The sequence below is a fragment of the Microtus ochrogaster genome, chromosome 4 (assembly GCF_000317375.1).
Source record: "Microtus ochrogaster isolate Prairie Vole_2 chromosome 4, MicOch1.0, whole genome shotgun sequence".
NCBI lineage: Eukaryota > Metazoa > Chordata > Mammalia > Rodentia > Cricetidae > Microtus > Microtus ochrogaster.
The window spans coordinates 79,089,181-79,106,516 of NC_022011.1; the positions used below are offsets into that span (position 1 = coordinate 79,089,181).

The window sequence follows — 17,336 nt, forward strand, 5'->3', positions numbered from 1 at the left end:
GATAGATAGATAGATAGATATAGGTATAGATATAGATATAGATATAGATATAGATATAGATATAGATATATGATCAGCCAGGAAGCCACACCCATGAAATCTCAACAACCTAACTGCCTAAACAAAACATGAACAGAGAACTAGGGCCTACGGCTGAGGCCCCTGATTCACCAGTCCCAAGTGGTGAGCCCCAGAAATATGTCCATGCAGACAACACTGAACAAGCTCATTAGGTTGTATTTATATGTGTGTATAACCACAGAGGTTGAGGAAGAGGAAGCCATGAGTCTGGGAGAGAGCTGGGGGAGGGGCAGATACGGAAGGGGCACAAAGGAGGAGAGGGAAGGAGAAAACGAAGTGATTATGTTTTAACTAATGTTTTAAAGCAACAATAAAAAAGGAAGTGTTTTTAATATAGACTTAAAACATGAGCATGGCTGCAAAAGATAAATTTATTGTCAAAACTTTGGCAATATGATAGATAATATGATAGATATTTTGTAATAATTCTTTTTGTTATTCATTGATATACTTTTTATCCTTTGTACTAAAAAGGAAGTGTATGACAATACAGGCGTACAGGTGTATATATATATATATATATAATTATATAGCACATCCTGTAGCCATACGTTTGTGTCAGGTTTCACATAGTACTAGGAAGGGCCCTGTACCCTCAGCTCCCATCTGCATTAATTCTTTCTTTACTACTATATGATTTGAAGTAAGGACCTTTATGCTGTTAGTAACAGCCCACTTCCTGGTGTTGGGAGCTGTTAGTATCCTGTCTGTTGTCCTGCTCTGTGTTACTGACATAGTCTTAAGAAGACTTAGGCCCTGGAAACTCAGAGCCCATTGGAACCTTTTCTGTATTTCCTATCCAACGCGTTCCTCTCTGCCTCACTAACCCCTCCCTCCCCTAGCTCACCTACAGAAGGGACACACTATGGTGCCATCTCCACCCTAATGAGATTTTCTTAGAGACACTGTAGCAGGATGACCTTGAAATACAAATCACCTTCTGATAGAAGCTAGAAGCACAGATTTAAGATGCAAATAGATGGACTTAGAGTCATCGTCTGTCGAGAATCAGCTTTGTAAACTGTCGGTCCCCTAGAGGGGGGACTGTAAATATTCATACTCACGTGAGATATTCTTGTTCTTTAATAAATCTTTAAGGAATGTCCATCTGGTCATTTGTACAATTACAGGTAAAATTTCTTTGACTTGATCTCCCCAATTTAGTGACGGGATCATTTTTCTGATAACAGAGCAGGAATTCATTAGATCATTAGAAACAAGAGTGAGCTGTTACCCATGAAAACCCTGAGCATCAACAACTCCTTATGTCTGTCTGGACACCCTCAGTAGCCCACGAATTCATGTGCCTTTCTTGCTTAGAGCACCCCTGCCTTGGATCCTCACTGTCTCACTGAATTTTATTCTGAGCAGTCCTGGAGCGATTTGTAAAATGTATGGCTATAGTGTAGTCACAATTGCATGTGGTTACAAACAGATCTGGATGCCTAGAGTTAAAAAAGCAAGAGAGTCTGTCCTTGGCATGACCTACTGCTCAGCTACTTAAGAAGAATGAAGGCTTGCTCTATCATCTTGTCTTCTCCTCATGCAATGGGACACAGCTGCCCGGGAACCACATTCTGATGAGGTAGAGTTTTGTAGCCACTGGCATTGAGATATAGTGAGTCATAAAAGTTAATTAGGAGTTACTTGTTGGATGACCCATGACAACTGCTAAACACTGCATTACAAGTCATTCTTTAACATGTGCCTCGTGTCACATGTCTGTCCATCTACTCCTGACGATTGCCTCATTTCCTTCCCACCCATAGAAACACTTGTTACCGTCCTCAGTTTCAGGCCAGGAGGTACATCTGCTGTGCCACTGGTTCCAGACTGTGTGAGAATCATGGAGACTGTGTCCCATCTGTGTGTGTGAGCACAGCTGCCAAAGAGCTAGTCCTGGGCAGAAGATTTAAGATACAAAATTCTCCCTCCGATAGGGAAGATCCAATTAGATATTAGACAGTTAAAGGACATATTATGGCTAAGTCAACATGTTTTAGGGACAAGAGCCTTGGTAGGTAGAGACCGGAAGGAAGTTCAGAAAGATTATGAAAAGTCAGTTTGGATGGAGGAGAAGATATGGTTGTGGCTTAAAGAAGGAGGAAAAATAGACATCACTGTGTTCATTAAATAGAATGAAATTTGTATGGTCACCCCAAGGGGCAGTCACAGGCTAGTGACAATCTTAACTCTCTCCTTTCTGATTGTCACTTTGTGCTGTCTCCATGTACTGCAGTGGGAGCTAACTCTGCAGAATTTGAGGGAAGCCTCTGGAGGCAATGCTGGATTTGTGTCCTGGTTTTATCTTTTACCAATGGTGTGGCTGGCACCAAACACTCTGTTGCCAACAAAGGGTCCCAATAGAGAGCTATTAATGGTGTCTGTCCAAGTGTCTGCATCCTTTGTGGAGAGTGTAGGATTCAAGTTGTAGTTCTGTCAACTACACTAGTGTCCTTCTCTTCTCTGGCTTCAAAATGAGATGGCTGTCCTCAATCCTGCTTCCTTATTGCTGGGAGTTCTTGCTTTACCTTAAAAAGTAAATAAATAAGAAACCCAGCCAGGCGTTGGTGGCGCATGCCTTTAATCCCAGCACTCAGGAGGCAGAGGCAGGCAGATCTCTGTGAGTTCGAGACCAGCCTGGTCTATGAGAGCTAATTCCAGGACAGGCTCCAAAGCTATAGAGAAACCCTGTCTTGAAAAACCAAAAAGGAAAAAAAAAGAAAGCAAGAACTTCAACTTCTGCTACTTTAGCACTACATAAGTAAAAACGCAGACGTAATTTTTGACTTAACCATTTTTAATGAGGATTCATCATTTAAGATTCTATAAAAATATTATTAGTTATGTATTTCATTATCAAAACAATATTGTCTGTAACAATGAATTTAATGTTTTGCTTCTTCATTCCCTGTTTTTACCAATACAATCTCAGAATTCATCCCTTGGTTATTATTAAATATTTTATATTGTCCCTTAAGAACAATAGCTTTAATTGGTTGATGAAATTTAGGGAAATTATGCATATTTCTAAGTTTGTGCATCCTATTTTATTTTAAAACTATATTCTTTGAGTTCTTAATTTATATTTGGTGTTTTGGTGGGTTGAAAATGACCTGAGTTACTTTTTTAAAAAAATTTTAATAGTGTATTTTATTTATCTATAGATTTACAAAAATCTTACATTTGCCAAGAGGCAATAACTATTGTAAATGAGATTTTTATCTTGCACATGTGTTTATTTTACACACAGAACAGCACATTTACCATTTAATGAAAGCTGCAGAGTAGCACAGTTTCACAGCCTTTGATTAGGAGAATATTTTTAAAGTTGCTTAACCAATGAAATGCACCTCGGCTGGCTGTGATTTTCTTCAACCATCTTTATCATTGGCTGGTGTGAAGGAGAAATTAAAGATCGTGTGGACATTTGTGCCCCTGATGGTGACTTGTTTCTATCTGATTTGTTTGTGTGTTGATATGTTTTGTTTTCTTGCCTGAATACAGAAGGCTTCTTCTTCATTTTTACTCTAGGATTCAAATTTAGTTCTGGATGTGGCTTTGAATTGGTCTTGTTTAGAACATAATTTGATTCTTTATTTCTTAGTTTATTATTTTCAAATGTGTCATTGATGATTATTTTTATGTCAGTTTTTTACTTATAGTTCCTTAGAAACCAATATAATTCGATTATTATTTTCCTGACCCCTGGATCTATAGTCCTTTTTTCTCTGTTGATCTCTTGGGATTGTTCACCACCTGTTTCAGTGGTTGGGTTTCTTCTATGCATATCTTGTTTCAAATTAATTAATTTTTGTATTTAACGTTTCTATACAGTATATTTTGATCATGTTCTTCCCCCTCCCCCGGCTCTCCCCAGGGCTTCCCCACCAACACAGCTTTTTGTTCTTTCTCTCAATCCTCACCCCTTTTCTCACACGCAGGTAGTAATTCCCGGCTCTGTCTTCAGAGTCTGCACTCTTTGGTTTTCTTCATCTATAATCACCTTTTAGTCCCGCTGCTCTTAAAAATTGATTTATACCTTTGTCTTTCTGGGGTTTTTTGGGTTTTTTTTTTTTTTTTTTTTTTAAAAATTTTTTTTTTTTTTTTGGTTTTTCGAGACAGGGTTTCTCCGTTGACCCATGGGTTATCTTGTCCTCATGATTTTGGGTTTTTTTGTTGTTGTTGTTTTTTTTTTTTTTTTTTTTAGAAATCTTGTCTTCTTCATCACATTGAGAATGTGAAATATTTTCTGGAAAATGACTTCTGATTTTTGTAGGAAGTCGTCTTGAAGAGTGTGCTGTGGTTATTTAGCATGCTGTTTGCTTGCTACACTCAGTCCCATTTGGTAGATTCATGCCGGTTATTTAGCTGTTATTGTTGTTGCTTACTTGCAAAAGATCTCTCCAGATCTGCTCAAGGAGAAGATGCTCTTGGTCCAGATCTGCTCAAGGAGAAGATGCTCTTGGTCCAGATCTGCTCAAGGAGAAGATGCTCTTGGTCCTATTCTCTGTCTTTTTGTTTCTTCTCTTTGAAGTCTTTGATGAAATAGTGAGTTAATATTTGTAGGCTTTTACATGTTTTCAGTGGACTGAGAGATTTTCAAAGAAATTAGTTATCTCCAATGCCTTGTTCACTGTTGTGTGTGTGTGTGTGTGTGCGCGCGCGCACGCGCTATGGTAGCGCTCCAATACATGCAACACTTTCAAAAATCATCTTGTCTCAGAATCTTGATTGCATCTGAAACCACCAGGGTACAGAACACTTCCCCTTCTTTCTATCTGTAAAAGGAAGTAGCAGTCACAAACTGATATAGTTGGGGGATTTTCCTGCTGCCCCCAAATGTATCATCAAGCCTAGGTTTCTGGGCAAGATGGCCAACAGTGAGGTAACCCAGACCTAGAAAGATGAACGTGGTATGTACTCACTCATAAGTGGAAACTGGCTGTAAAGCAAAGACTATTGAGACTATAGCTCATGATCCTAGAGAAGCTAAGTAACAAGGGGAACCCTAAGAAAAACATACATAGATCCACCAGACAAGATCACCTGACAAAATTGGGAGCATGGGGTCAGGGGAGAAGGAAGGGGGGAAGGGACAGAGGAGGGGAGAAGCAGGGGAGGAGAACTTGAGGGAACAGGATAATCAAGGTGGAGAAAGGACAGAGATGAGAGCAAGGAAAGAGATATATTGATTGAAGGAGCCATTATGGGGCTAGCAAGAAACTTGATACTAGAGAAATTCCCAGGAACCCACAAGGATGACCCTAGCTAAGACCCTAAACAGTAGTGGCGAGGGTGCCCTGACTAGCCTTGCCCTGTAGTCAGATTGATGAATATCTTAAATGCCACCATAGAACCTTCATCCAGCAACTGATGGAAACAGAGGCAGAGACCCTTAGTGGAGCACTGGGCTGAGCTCCCAAAGTCCAGTTGAAGAGTAGGAGGAGTGAGAATATGAGCAAAGAGGTCAAGACCATGATGGGGACACCCACTGAAACAGTTTACTTGAGCAAATGGGAGCTCACCAACTCCAGCTGGGCAGGGAAGTGATCAGCAGAGGACCAAACTAGTCCCTCTGAATGAGGTTGACAGTTGCATGGCTGGGGCAGACAGTGGGGCCACTGGTAGTGGCACCTGGATTTATCCCTACTGCTGGTACTGGCTTTTGGGAACCTGTTCTCTTTGGATGGATACCTTGCTCAGCCAAGATAGAGTAGGGAGGGCCTTGGACCTTCCCCCAAAGCATATGCCTCACCCTCTCTGAGGAGTGGATGGGGGGTGGAGTTGGTATGTAAAATGAAAAAAAAAGAGTTTGTTTTAAAAAAAAAAAGTAAAGAAATTATTTTTAAAAAAGAGTGTGGAAGGGGGGTACAAACAGAAAGATACTTTTCTGCTTCTCTAAAGAGCCAAATTTGTTTAATGTTATCTCTATTTCTCTATTACCTTTAAAAAAAGTGTCTGTGCTTGGCACTCGTGCAAACACATGTTTGTGTTTAGGGGGTTGGAGCAGGGGACAAACTCAGGGATGCTGTCTCTTTGAGGTAGAATTTCTCCTCGACTTGGAGCTGATGAATCAGACTAGATCAAACTAGACCATCAAGATCTAGACATCTCCGGTTTTCAGTTTTGTTGGGAGGTTTATTCCATTGCTTTTGCCTTCCCAGCACTGGGGTCACAAACACAGAACACCATGCCCAGATTTTTTTTCATGGGTTCTGGGTGTTAAGCACAGGTCCCCATAATTTTAGGCAAATACTTTACTAACTGAGGTATCACCTTAAGCCCTCTAACCCCCTTTTTAAGCACAGATCCCCATAATTTTAGGCAAGTACTTTACTCACTGAGGTATCACCTTGAGCCCTCTAAAACCCCTTTTAAAATCTAATTTTATTCTCTTGTTGTTATAAGAATCCTTCCCTGCTCCTAGCAAGAGAATGGAAGTCATGTCTTCCTATTGTGATCGCTTTCCCATTATATGTGGCTTTCCTTATCTCCTCTGAGAGATATTCTGTTGAAAGTCTTGGGAACAATAAACAAGCTTGAAGCAATTATTTAAAACGGTAGCTTATATGAAACTCCATAGATAGAGTATTTTTTTTTCATGTTGCAAAATGTTTGCAAATTTTGCTTTCTGCAGATATTTTGTGGAAATAAGAAGTCTGCCTTGTAAATATTCATTGCAACTTGTTATTCAAATAAGGTAGGCATCGGTGTTCCTGTAATAGAGCCCGTGTCTTAGGAAAACTGGGTCATGTTAGTGATAGAATAAAATGCAGACACATAAATGATGATAAGAATTCCAATGACTTCTATAAAATTTTTATTGTACATAAGCTGTCCCATCATTGCCTGCTAACAATGGTCAGAATTGAGACAGCTGTTATAAATCATTCACTAGAGCAGTTGGAGATTTAGTTGTCTGCAGAGGCCAGAAAAAGCAAGCAAATTCTTGAGGTACACTGTCTCAGTGTAACAGGGAAAGAAAGGGACTGAAATAAATGTTTCTCTAAAAATGACCAAATCCTTGGATTACCATTATGGAATAAACTTATTCTTCCCTGAGGTAGAGCTGAGGTCCAGAGATATTAGCAGATTTGCCCCAAATGAAAAGATTCTGTGTTGTTCATCAAAGCTAACTAATCTGCAGGGTCCATTCAAGATAAAACATCTGTTCTTACAGGAGGATGTCCACATGAGGCTAGAGTCTGTGCTTTTCAGGTTTGTTGTGAGACTTTTTGAATTCGCCCTCCTCCTGTCGGTTTTTGTTGTTCTTTCCTGAATTCAGGTTTTTATGAGTTACTTGTTGAAGACTTTCAACTCTGAAGTTCAAAGTTCTTCTCTAAATGAGTTAGTTCTGCCTTAGATTTCAGAACATTGGAGAGTGGACCAGCCCAGAAATGTCTCTCTCTGTGGAGTCCGGGGGATGCTTGTGTCTGTTGGTGGTCAAAGCCAGTCATCAGCGGTTTCCTAGCACCTTAGCCCTCTTCCTCCCCTGAATGTAATTCTTCCTTCTTTCAGACAATTTTATGTATCACTTTAATCATCTCCTATAATCTGTCACTTACGTTACTTAAAATGTTTTAGATTCTTTGCAAACAGTTTGTCTTCCAGTGATATGAAGGTGTCTATTTCTTCTTGGATGTTCATCTATAAGCTCTCATCCAAGGTCCCACCAACCTAGTAACCTGATGAATACAGCTGAGTGAACCCCAGCCAGTTTTTAAAAGCATGGTATTCACATTCAGAGAGTACAAGGAAGGCCAGAGAGGTGGTTCGAGAAAAAAGGTGCTTATGGCACAAACTCAGCTGACTGGGTTTCGTCACTGGAGCCATACAAACACATAGTGCACCACATGACCAGAGATACAAACACATGTACACACATGTGTGCCCATGTGTGCCTGAACCTGCGCACACACACTTTATTTTCTACATGCAAGAAGTAAATTTGGGTGTTGAGTACTAGGGTAGAATGCTTTTTGTAAATAAAAACTTAAATACCTTCATTTGATGAACCTCATCCCTCCATGTGGTTCAGTCAGAGAAAATTGAAAAGTTGGGAAGGAAGAAAGGCAGCTGGGCAAGTTTGATAACTTAGAGAAAGAAAGGTTGTGAATAATGGCTAGTAATTATTTCCTAAAGCCATACACATGGCTATTCATGCTCGGCCAGTGACTTTCACCAAATCTATTCCTTGGTTTAAAGGGACAGAAAACTTAATAACTTTTTCTTCACATTTCGGGTATACTGTGAAATATGTAAACTGATTGCCTTAATTTCTTTAATCTTCTACAGGTGGAAATTTTCCTTTTCCCTGTATGTATTTAGCTACGGAGTCCGGTTCTTGAAACAGGTAGGCACTGTCAAATTATTTCATATAATTCTTATGTGCCCATAGGCCTACATCTAATTTTTAATATATAACAATATTTTAAATACTTTAACAACTTTCCTAAGAATTACTTGAACATTTAAATTTGATTTATAAAAACGTTCACATAAAACTCATCTAGACATGTGTCTGAAATGCTCTGAGAAACGGTTTGTTTCTCGGCGAGGATGTGGCGTCTTCAGTGTGCTCTGTCTAGTGACTACTTTGTTTGCAGTAGAACTTGTAACATCAGTTGGTTCTGTGACAGAGGCTAGCACTTCAGCGTTTGCCTGTCACATGATCTGAGAACTCTGGGGGCTGCAGTGGGTGCTATCACTGTAACCCCTCCAGTAGAGATTGCTGGTTTAGAGTCTTGCACATTACATAGCAGGGTGGCACCAACCGCTGGTGCTAACAGCTGCATGAACTAGTAGGACCCATTGCTGTATGGAAATCCTTTATCAGGCACAGTCTCTTTCTGCCTGATCGTCGCCACTCTTACTGGTGTTACTGATAAATCAGGGTGCTTAAGTTCAAGACTCAAAAAGATCTATCTTCTCATGTTCTTGTTTGCGTTAACAATGGTAGCTTGGTATAAAATGGGAAGTTAATTTTAAAAGTACCTCATACTGTTAACCTCCAAAGTAGTATCAGTGTTTTTTTTTAATTATAAAAGATCTCTAAAATAGAATATAGGCCTAGTAGCATAAGTTACTAGGAAAGCTTATAAATATTGATGTGACATTTTCAAATCTGTTTTGTTTTTTAAGTCTGAGTTATCAGATACTGTCTGCTGATGGAATCGCTCTTATAAAAAGTTGTCCCTTCCCCCTGTTAAAGCCCCCTAGGGCTTTTCAATGCTTGCCATCTCCTCGGGTGACTGTGCTTGCTGGTTGGCTTCTTTTCACTTAATAAGAACGTACGGTCCGGGGGCCTTCGGAGTAAATTTAGATGGATGAACTTCACACTCACAGTGGAGAAATCTGCAACTGGAGTGAACAGGCGTGGCAGAAAATGCTTCATCTGAACCCTTATATTTGTGTTCTCAGACTTAGCGAGGAAAGTGCAATGAGCATAGGCATTTTATGCTTCCTCGGAGAAGATAGCTGTAGAGAGAGCTGGAGGTGCTGTGACAGATTCGCCCCTCATGGAATGTCACGCTGCTGACAGTCCCACAGTTTGGGGGGTTCAGGCTTTCTTCTGCGCTTGAGGTTTTGATGGTGTAGGGACAAGATGGTGGGAGCCGGGACCACACTTGTCCTGTCCCCTCCTTTTGTTGGATAGTTTCCATTGTCCCCCACATGGTAAGTGTGGCCATCTGATACCAGAACAGGAAGCACGTTGACATAGATCTAATTCATTCTAGTTCATTCTGCCCCTACGCAGACTGAATGGCCTGAGAATACCTTTTGTCCAGGCTGACCGGATCAAGAGTGGAAGGCCAATGGACCATGACAAGGCTATAAAGAAACTTGTCAATAGAATGTTTGCTTGGGATCTTTTTTTTTCCCTGAAACGTCACCATTTTAGACTAGTTTCCTTTCAGGGCATAACAAATGCTTTAAAGAGGGCGAAAGACCAAGACATGCTCCGGCCGAGTAAACTTGTATTGAAGTTCTTTCTTTAGTGCTTTCTGAACAGCGTTCGTTCAGATGAACTGTTCAGTTTAGCTGCTATCGTGGGAGACTGAGTTGTGTGTTGAATCCATGTTGTCAAAATACCCTGTGCAGAACTGTGCAAATGCCTTGTCAACCCCCTGTTTCATGGTCACGAAAGTACAAATTCAGAGAAGGTCGGTAATGTTCTGAAAGTCACATTAAAGTGTACTCACGGTGAACCTCAAATTCAGCGCACACCACTGTGTCATACTCCTGGCCTCTCACTTTCCCGGGCTGCACAGTTCCCACACGACTTCTTCCTTTGGTCAAGTCAACTAAATTGACTAAACCAAGTCCTTATTCTAGTACAAATAACTTAAAAGCTTAAATATTTTAAATAGTTTTATGAACTTGGAAAAGACGGTATTATTGACTTGTCTCCAACCAAGAGGAAAAAAAATGTGGATGCAACCGCAAAATTAAGATAAAAATTTCATAATATTGTAAATATTTTAACATAGAGTCAATACATTTTACTAAAATAGCCCAAGTTCATCTTTGTGTTCAAATTTTTCCAGATAGTGTAGTAGGAAAATTCTCAGAATCACTGAGCAATGAACTAATTTTCATTCCAGTATCAAAAGCGTGGACTATTCCCTGGCTTGTAGAAAAATGCTTGGCAATCTACACTGTCCTGTTTCCCTCCATCCTTCCTTAGGTCAGACAGATCAGCTGTAGCTTATCTTCTAGGGACACTGAGTCCTCTCTGGTCTAAAATTACAGACATCTAAGTAGATTGCTGTGTTCTGCTATTGCTATGATGAGAAATGCCTAAATAGTTTGACGTAAGCCCAAGTCTGGCTGTTTCCTGATCTTTAGGTGCTGTCCATGGGTAGGTCCACTCACACGTGACTGGCAGGGACAAATGCCTTTGTAAAAGGAGGTTCTGAGTTACCTGGGCTGCCCCCAAAGTCCTGCAGCCAACTCACACAAATTGGCATGCTGTCTAGGGTCCTGAAATAAACCAAACCAGTGCCCAGCGTGAGTATACATTTGTCATCCCATCACTGAGGAGGCTGAGGCAAGAGGATGTCTGGACTATTGGTTTTGTTTGTTTGGTTGGTTTGGATTTGGTCACTTTTAGATGAAAATTTCTATTTGGCTGAATATTAAAAATATTTTTAAAGTCCATGTCTTAAATATAACATCACAGGAATCACACACACACACACACACACACACATGTACACGCACACACGCACATTTTACTAAGATACAGATAAAAAGAATTTCCTAGAATCTATAAGTTAAGCTAGTTTGTTTCTGGCTTGCCACCATTTAATGTCATTTTTATATCATGATCCGTTTTGTAAGCATGCATGCATATAACCAAAAGAAAAACTGTTGAACACATAACTATATCTAACTTCTGTATCAAAGCCTGATAAAGGACAGAAAACACAAGAAGTATGTTAGGAGTTACTATTAATACTTAACAACAACAACGATTGCTCATGGGGAGCCACTGAGACTGTGTAAATCAAAGCACCTGAATGGCCAGGAACTAACGCCACCATGCAATGAGAAGCTTGCAGCCTGGATGTGAGTCACTGTTCCTTTTTGAGGCCATCTGCCTTTGCAAGCAGTGTAGCTAGTGATGTTAATTAGTGTATACACTGGTGTAAACACCTTTGCCATTGTGAATCAATAGCAAACATCTCAAGGACTGGCCTTTCCTTAGTACCACCCTGGAGGTAGTGATGACAAGAAAGCACTAATACTCAGTGTCAAGGAATTTGGGAAAGGAACTGAAAAGTGCATGGAGCCCTGTAAACTTTCTGAGGAGGGGATGCTGGCTAGCTGGTGTCCCGGAGAGGAAAGCTGGCCCTGTTGTTTCCATGGGGTAAAGGTGTGTCACTGGCAAGATAGTAAAAACTGTAAGAAAAACAGAATAGACCAAATTCCATCTCCCCCTGCAGCTTCCCAGTGCCATAATGTTTCTGAGAGATCAGACTGGGCAAGACGCTGGCACTGTGGAGCCAGCAGAGTGTGGTTTGCAGGATCCAGCTCCGAGCTGAGAACAGTATCTGGATAACGAGTCTAACCTCTCCATGTGCCCCTTTATGTCTTGTGCTCCGTTAATACACTGTATTTTATTATCATGGGGAATGTCTCAGTCAATAAAACGCTTGCCACATAAGTATGAGGACCTGAGTTTGGATCCTCAACTCCCATGTGGAAATCTAGACATGCATGATGCTGCACCCTTGCAATCCCAGCACTGGAAAGACAGAAGCGGTAGGATCCGTAGAGCTCGCTGGTCAGCTAGCCTTGTCAAATCCATAAGTTCCAGGTTCTTCCAAGTGGGAGACCTTGTCTTAAAATAAAATATGGAGGACAGAAGACACCTGACATTGAGAACCGCCCTCCACATACATATAGACATGTGTGCACCCGCACACAGTCATGAGCATGAACACAAGCATACAGCACACACCAAAATACCTGCTGGCTACTCTCTATTATATCAACTTGATGACTAACCTCTAACCCGTGCAGTTGAAAAGTAATCCTCCAGACTCTTCTTGTTGCCCATGCCCTTGAATTTCTTGAATCTGACTCGAACCATGGCCCTGCCTTTCGTGGTACATATGGCCATAGCCTATGATGCTGGTCTAGTGTTTCCAATTGTTATCTTTTGCTGATTGGTCAACTTACAATGCTTCTGAAATAGAATTGTCACCTGTTTGTCTATGTGAAGGTGAAAATAAAATTTGACCAGTTGTTAAAATATCCATTTACAAGTTTGTGTGTGTGTGTGTGTGTGTGTGTGTGTGTGTGTGTGTGTTTGTTATATTTTTAAATTGTGAAATTGTTTGGACACAGTCACTTATTTAAGGAAATCCGAATTTTAACTTTACCTTTGACAATGGCTCATTCTGTGCTGTATCAGAAGCGTACTTGGCAGGTTGGGTCGATAATGTCCTGGTGGTTAAGGTGCTTGCTGTACAAGTGTAAGGACCCGAGGAAAGCCAAGCACAGGACAGACAGAAAGCTAGACTCAGTATAGCATGGTCATTCTCCCAGTGCCGCTACTGGGCAATGGCAGGCAGAGACAGATGACTCCCTCGGGGCTCACAGGCAAGCTACCTGACACAGGCAGCATCAAGCAACAAAGAGACCCTGAATCAAACAATCTGGAAAGTGGGGACCGGAGGTTGTCCTCTGATGATGCTTGTACACCATGGCATGTGCATGCTGTCAGACAGGTGGTGTGTAAACACATCTCACACACACAAACACACACATACCACACACATGCGATTTGTTTTTATGTGCACATGACTTGGATAACTAGCATTGGGAGAAGGAACCTTAAAGATCAAGTGGCCTAAATTTCTCATTTGGGAAAGAAAAACCAGTTTCAGAAGAGTCCATTGATGCGCCCGAGGCAGAACTAAAAGTGTTTTTAAGTTCTTTGCTGAGTCCAAGAAAAGTTAGAAAGCAGCTTTTCAACAGTGAGCAGTTCAAGTCAGTGCTGATTTTTAACAGTTGATCTGGTTGATGAAGAGTTCAAAGACATATCGGGGTGGGACACTTAGGTGGGCAGAGTTCAAGGTTGAATTGCTGGCCTCTGCTTGGCCAACTAGGAGGACCTTGATCTCCATCCAGGTGCAGCTGCACTTTGCTCTTTGAAACTTCTCTGGGGAGCTCTCATTTTTCCTGGAAAATGGGAGCATAGTACTTTCTCTGAGATCCCTGATTTAAGTGTGTGTGAAACTTTGGAAGGTGCTGGTGGGCCTGCTCAGCCCTTTGACATTGCAACACCGCTTGGGATGAACAAAGTTTGTGCTCAGAGCCACGGAGTCAGGTGATGAGAAAACGTGATCGCCTTCAACTCCCACGGAACCCTCCCAGTGTTATTTATAGGTATCCTTGATTGCCTGGTCCAGACACACCTGCATGCACTAATTATTGCTGATTGGCAGTTGGGCTTTGCAGGGAATTCTGAATCTTTTGTAACCTCTAAACAAGAGAATTGATGTGATGTACCGCCGGGGCCTCCTACTCAGTGGCACCTTGCTGTAACCATGCCTGGAGCCTTACTAACAGGCTCATATCCTTTCTGGAACAAAATTTCAGATCAAACCTCAGGGCTGCTTCTACTGCGGTTTCCTTTCCCCTTGCACCACTCTTACAGATGCCTTTATCCAACCTGTGTCTTCTGCTCGCCCCAGTCCACTTCCCTTTTTTAGCAGCTGTGGCTCACATTCCCAACATGGAGAGCCTAAGGAGGGAGAACCTCAGGGCAGTGTGGCACAGAGATGGTGCTGTAGTCACGCTGTCCCCACGGTACCATTGCCATCTCCAGGACTGATTCTCCCTCTTATCAGCTTTATCTGGCTTTAGGCAAGTCACCAAGTCTCTCTGGTATTTAATTGTTCTCTCTGACCTCAGTCATGCGGCCTAAAGCAGCACCTTCGGCTCACATCTGATAATTCAGTGGAGAATCTGAAATTATGGTAAATTGATACAGTCTGCTTAAAAAGCAGCATGGCAATACAGAATAATTATAAATGTGCTCATAAATCTCGACCTGGAAGTTCAATTCCTATAAATTCATGCTGAAGAAAGAACTTTAAATATCTTCAAGTATGAATATGTAAAGCTATTAATTACAATGAAAAATATTATCAATGTCTATATGCATATAATAAAAACCACTTAAAATATTATCAATGTCTATATGCACATAATAAAACCACTTAAAATGTTCTTAGTATTTAACATCTACAGAATTGTTTCACTACATTACTATCAAGTGAGTAGAGTAGCATATGAAATCCTTTGAAAATAAATCCATAATAGCCGTACTTAAGATCCTAGTAAAGCCGAGGGGAGCTGTGTATGAAGTGAGGTAGCCAAGTCTTGGTATGTTTGTCTGCTGGTTACATACATAAAGGAGCATGTACAAATGAAGGAGCCAGTTCTTTTACAAAAGCAGAAATATGGATACTGTTTCTAAAAATATTTTATTCCATTATTATTCAAGAGCTCTAAGATGTAGGAATTAGCATGAAATGACTATATTATAAAAGACTATGAAGTTGTTAACAATTTTGATATGAGAAAATAGTAATTATAAAATGACTTCCCATTAAAATGGCAAAGAAATAAGGTTTAACATAGGGCTGAGGGGTGGCTCAGTCAGCGCAATATCTCCTTCCCAGTTATGGAGACTTGGGTTTGAATCCTTAGAACCCACAAAGATGTCCAGACACAGAGTAAATCCCAGACTGGAGGCATGGAGACAGGAGGAAGCCTGGAGCCTACTGTCCAGCTGTTTTGGCTGAACCAGTGAGCTCCACATTCAGGGAGAGATGGTGTCTCAAGAAATGAAATGGAAATTGGTAAAGGAAGCCACTCAGTGGTAACTTCTAGGCTCTGCATACATGTTCACATGTGATTGTGCATCCATGCATAAACATACATGTATGTGTACATACACACATGTACACAGCTATACATGCATGTGTACACCCATACAAAGTTTGGTTTAAAAAGTCTAGCATCATCTCAAGTATCTACAGACTGTATATAGACATCCTCCTTAGGAAACAGTTGTGCAGTGTATTTTCTCTCCTATGGCATGTATGTACTTCCTACGATATGACTAGCAAATCTTTAATATACTATTTGCAATTAGCAGCTGGTTAGAGCAATAGTATTTTGCACACTTGGGGGAATCTATTTGGGGTGAGAGTACCCATTTTCAGGTGATACAGGGACTGTGCCAGCACTGCAGTGATGCTCATAGTGTCTCTCAGTTACAGTACCACTTGCTCTTTGGGTTAGTGAAGTGTCCTCTAGAGAGCTTGGAACAGCACCCTGCCATACACAGTTGTCTTGCATTACACTCAGGGCACATCTGGAGAGAACGACATTTCATGACAGCTTCTCCAGGCAGCCGAGCAGGAAAATTGCAGGATTTCACAAATAGCTATGGGGAGCCAAGGTCGTGGATTACTTGATCCCCAAGTACAAATGGCCACTCTGACCTTACAGTGTGATACATTTCTGTAATTGTTCCAAGCACTCCTGACTCTGGCTAAGTCCCTTTCCTATTCACTCAGTGTTCTGTCCACTTGTAGAAACTCTCGGACTGAAGGGAAAAAAGAAAGAAGAAGCAGCGTACATTTCAGAGGTTACCAAAATAACACTCATTGAAATCTATTCATCATGAGTTCCCTGAAGGCGTGGACGTCTCGTGCGTCTAGAACAGAGCTTGATTGTGTGAACTATTACTCCTCATCTGTATGCTGTGGCGGAGTTGGCTTTGCAGACCTGCGCTGGCTACCGGCGGCAGAGCCTGACGACTGGATTGCATCAGTATTCATGTCCCGTATCCATGGGGACTAGGAAAGCAGTAGTGCACAGGAGGGCTCGGGTAATTAGAGATGAAGTATCGATCTCTGAATCGGAGCCCGCACCTGCACAGCCGCTCTGCATTAGTGAAGCCGCAGCAGGGACCTCCCCGCCACACAGGCAAATCACACGCTGCATTCCACACAAAGCATTCTTTGTCATTCAAGTGTGTTTTACTAAAATCTGAGAGCGAATGGCTTTCACATGCAATAATCAGCCTGAAACATTTTCAACAATGGTAATGAAACTGCCAGACCCCCCCCCCACACACACACACCACCTCCCTTAAAATCAGCTTTCTAGGAGAAATAAGGAGATAGAACACTCCCGCTTGTGACATCTGTGTTCATTTTCATGGTCTTGTCTGGATGTATGGGGAGTGAAGGGGTACTTAGGACAAAGTGTTGATGTGGATCAGAGTATCAGACATTCCTGTCCAACCAGCCTGTGTTCCCACGAGAGACCTGTGTCAAGAGACCTGTGTGTTCCCATGAGAGCCCCAGATCATCAGGTCCTCGGTCTATTGCTGTCCCCTGTAAGGTCGGACAAATGACTGTTTATGGGTTTTTTTAAACTCCTTACTTCATTAACATGAAGAGGAATATGCACTCCCTATGGGGGCCAACATTGCTATTGTTGAAGCTTCATTAACAAAAAGTCCAACATAAGATTATTTCTTTTGTTGAAAGAATTTAGGTATCTGTGAGTAAATGGGAAACAAAAGTTAGCAAAATTAATCAATAAAAGTAATTACACTGGAAAGGGGGGGCATTGGAAAGGGGAATCTGCTAGAATGAGTTCTGAAAATGGATTTTGTTATTGCCTTTGGTACTGGAGATCAAGCTTAGAGCCCCTGA

At 41.3% G+C, this 17,336-nt stretch overlaps 1 protein-coding gene across 2 annotated transcripts in view; it reads left to right on the top strand.

Moving 5' to 3' along the window:
* Cers6 (ceramide synthase 6) overlaps positions 1–17,336 on the top strand; it is a 240,530-nt gene that overhangs the window by 122,426 nt on the left and 100,768 nt on the right. For both annotated transcript variants that reach the window (XM_005346512.3, XM_005346513.2), the window contains exon 4: positions 8,380–8,437. In XM_005346512.3, the coding sequence (XP_005346569.1) occupies positions 8,380–8,437 (58 nt within the window). The remainder of the gene's footprint in view (positions 1–8,379; positions 8,438–17,336) is intronic.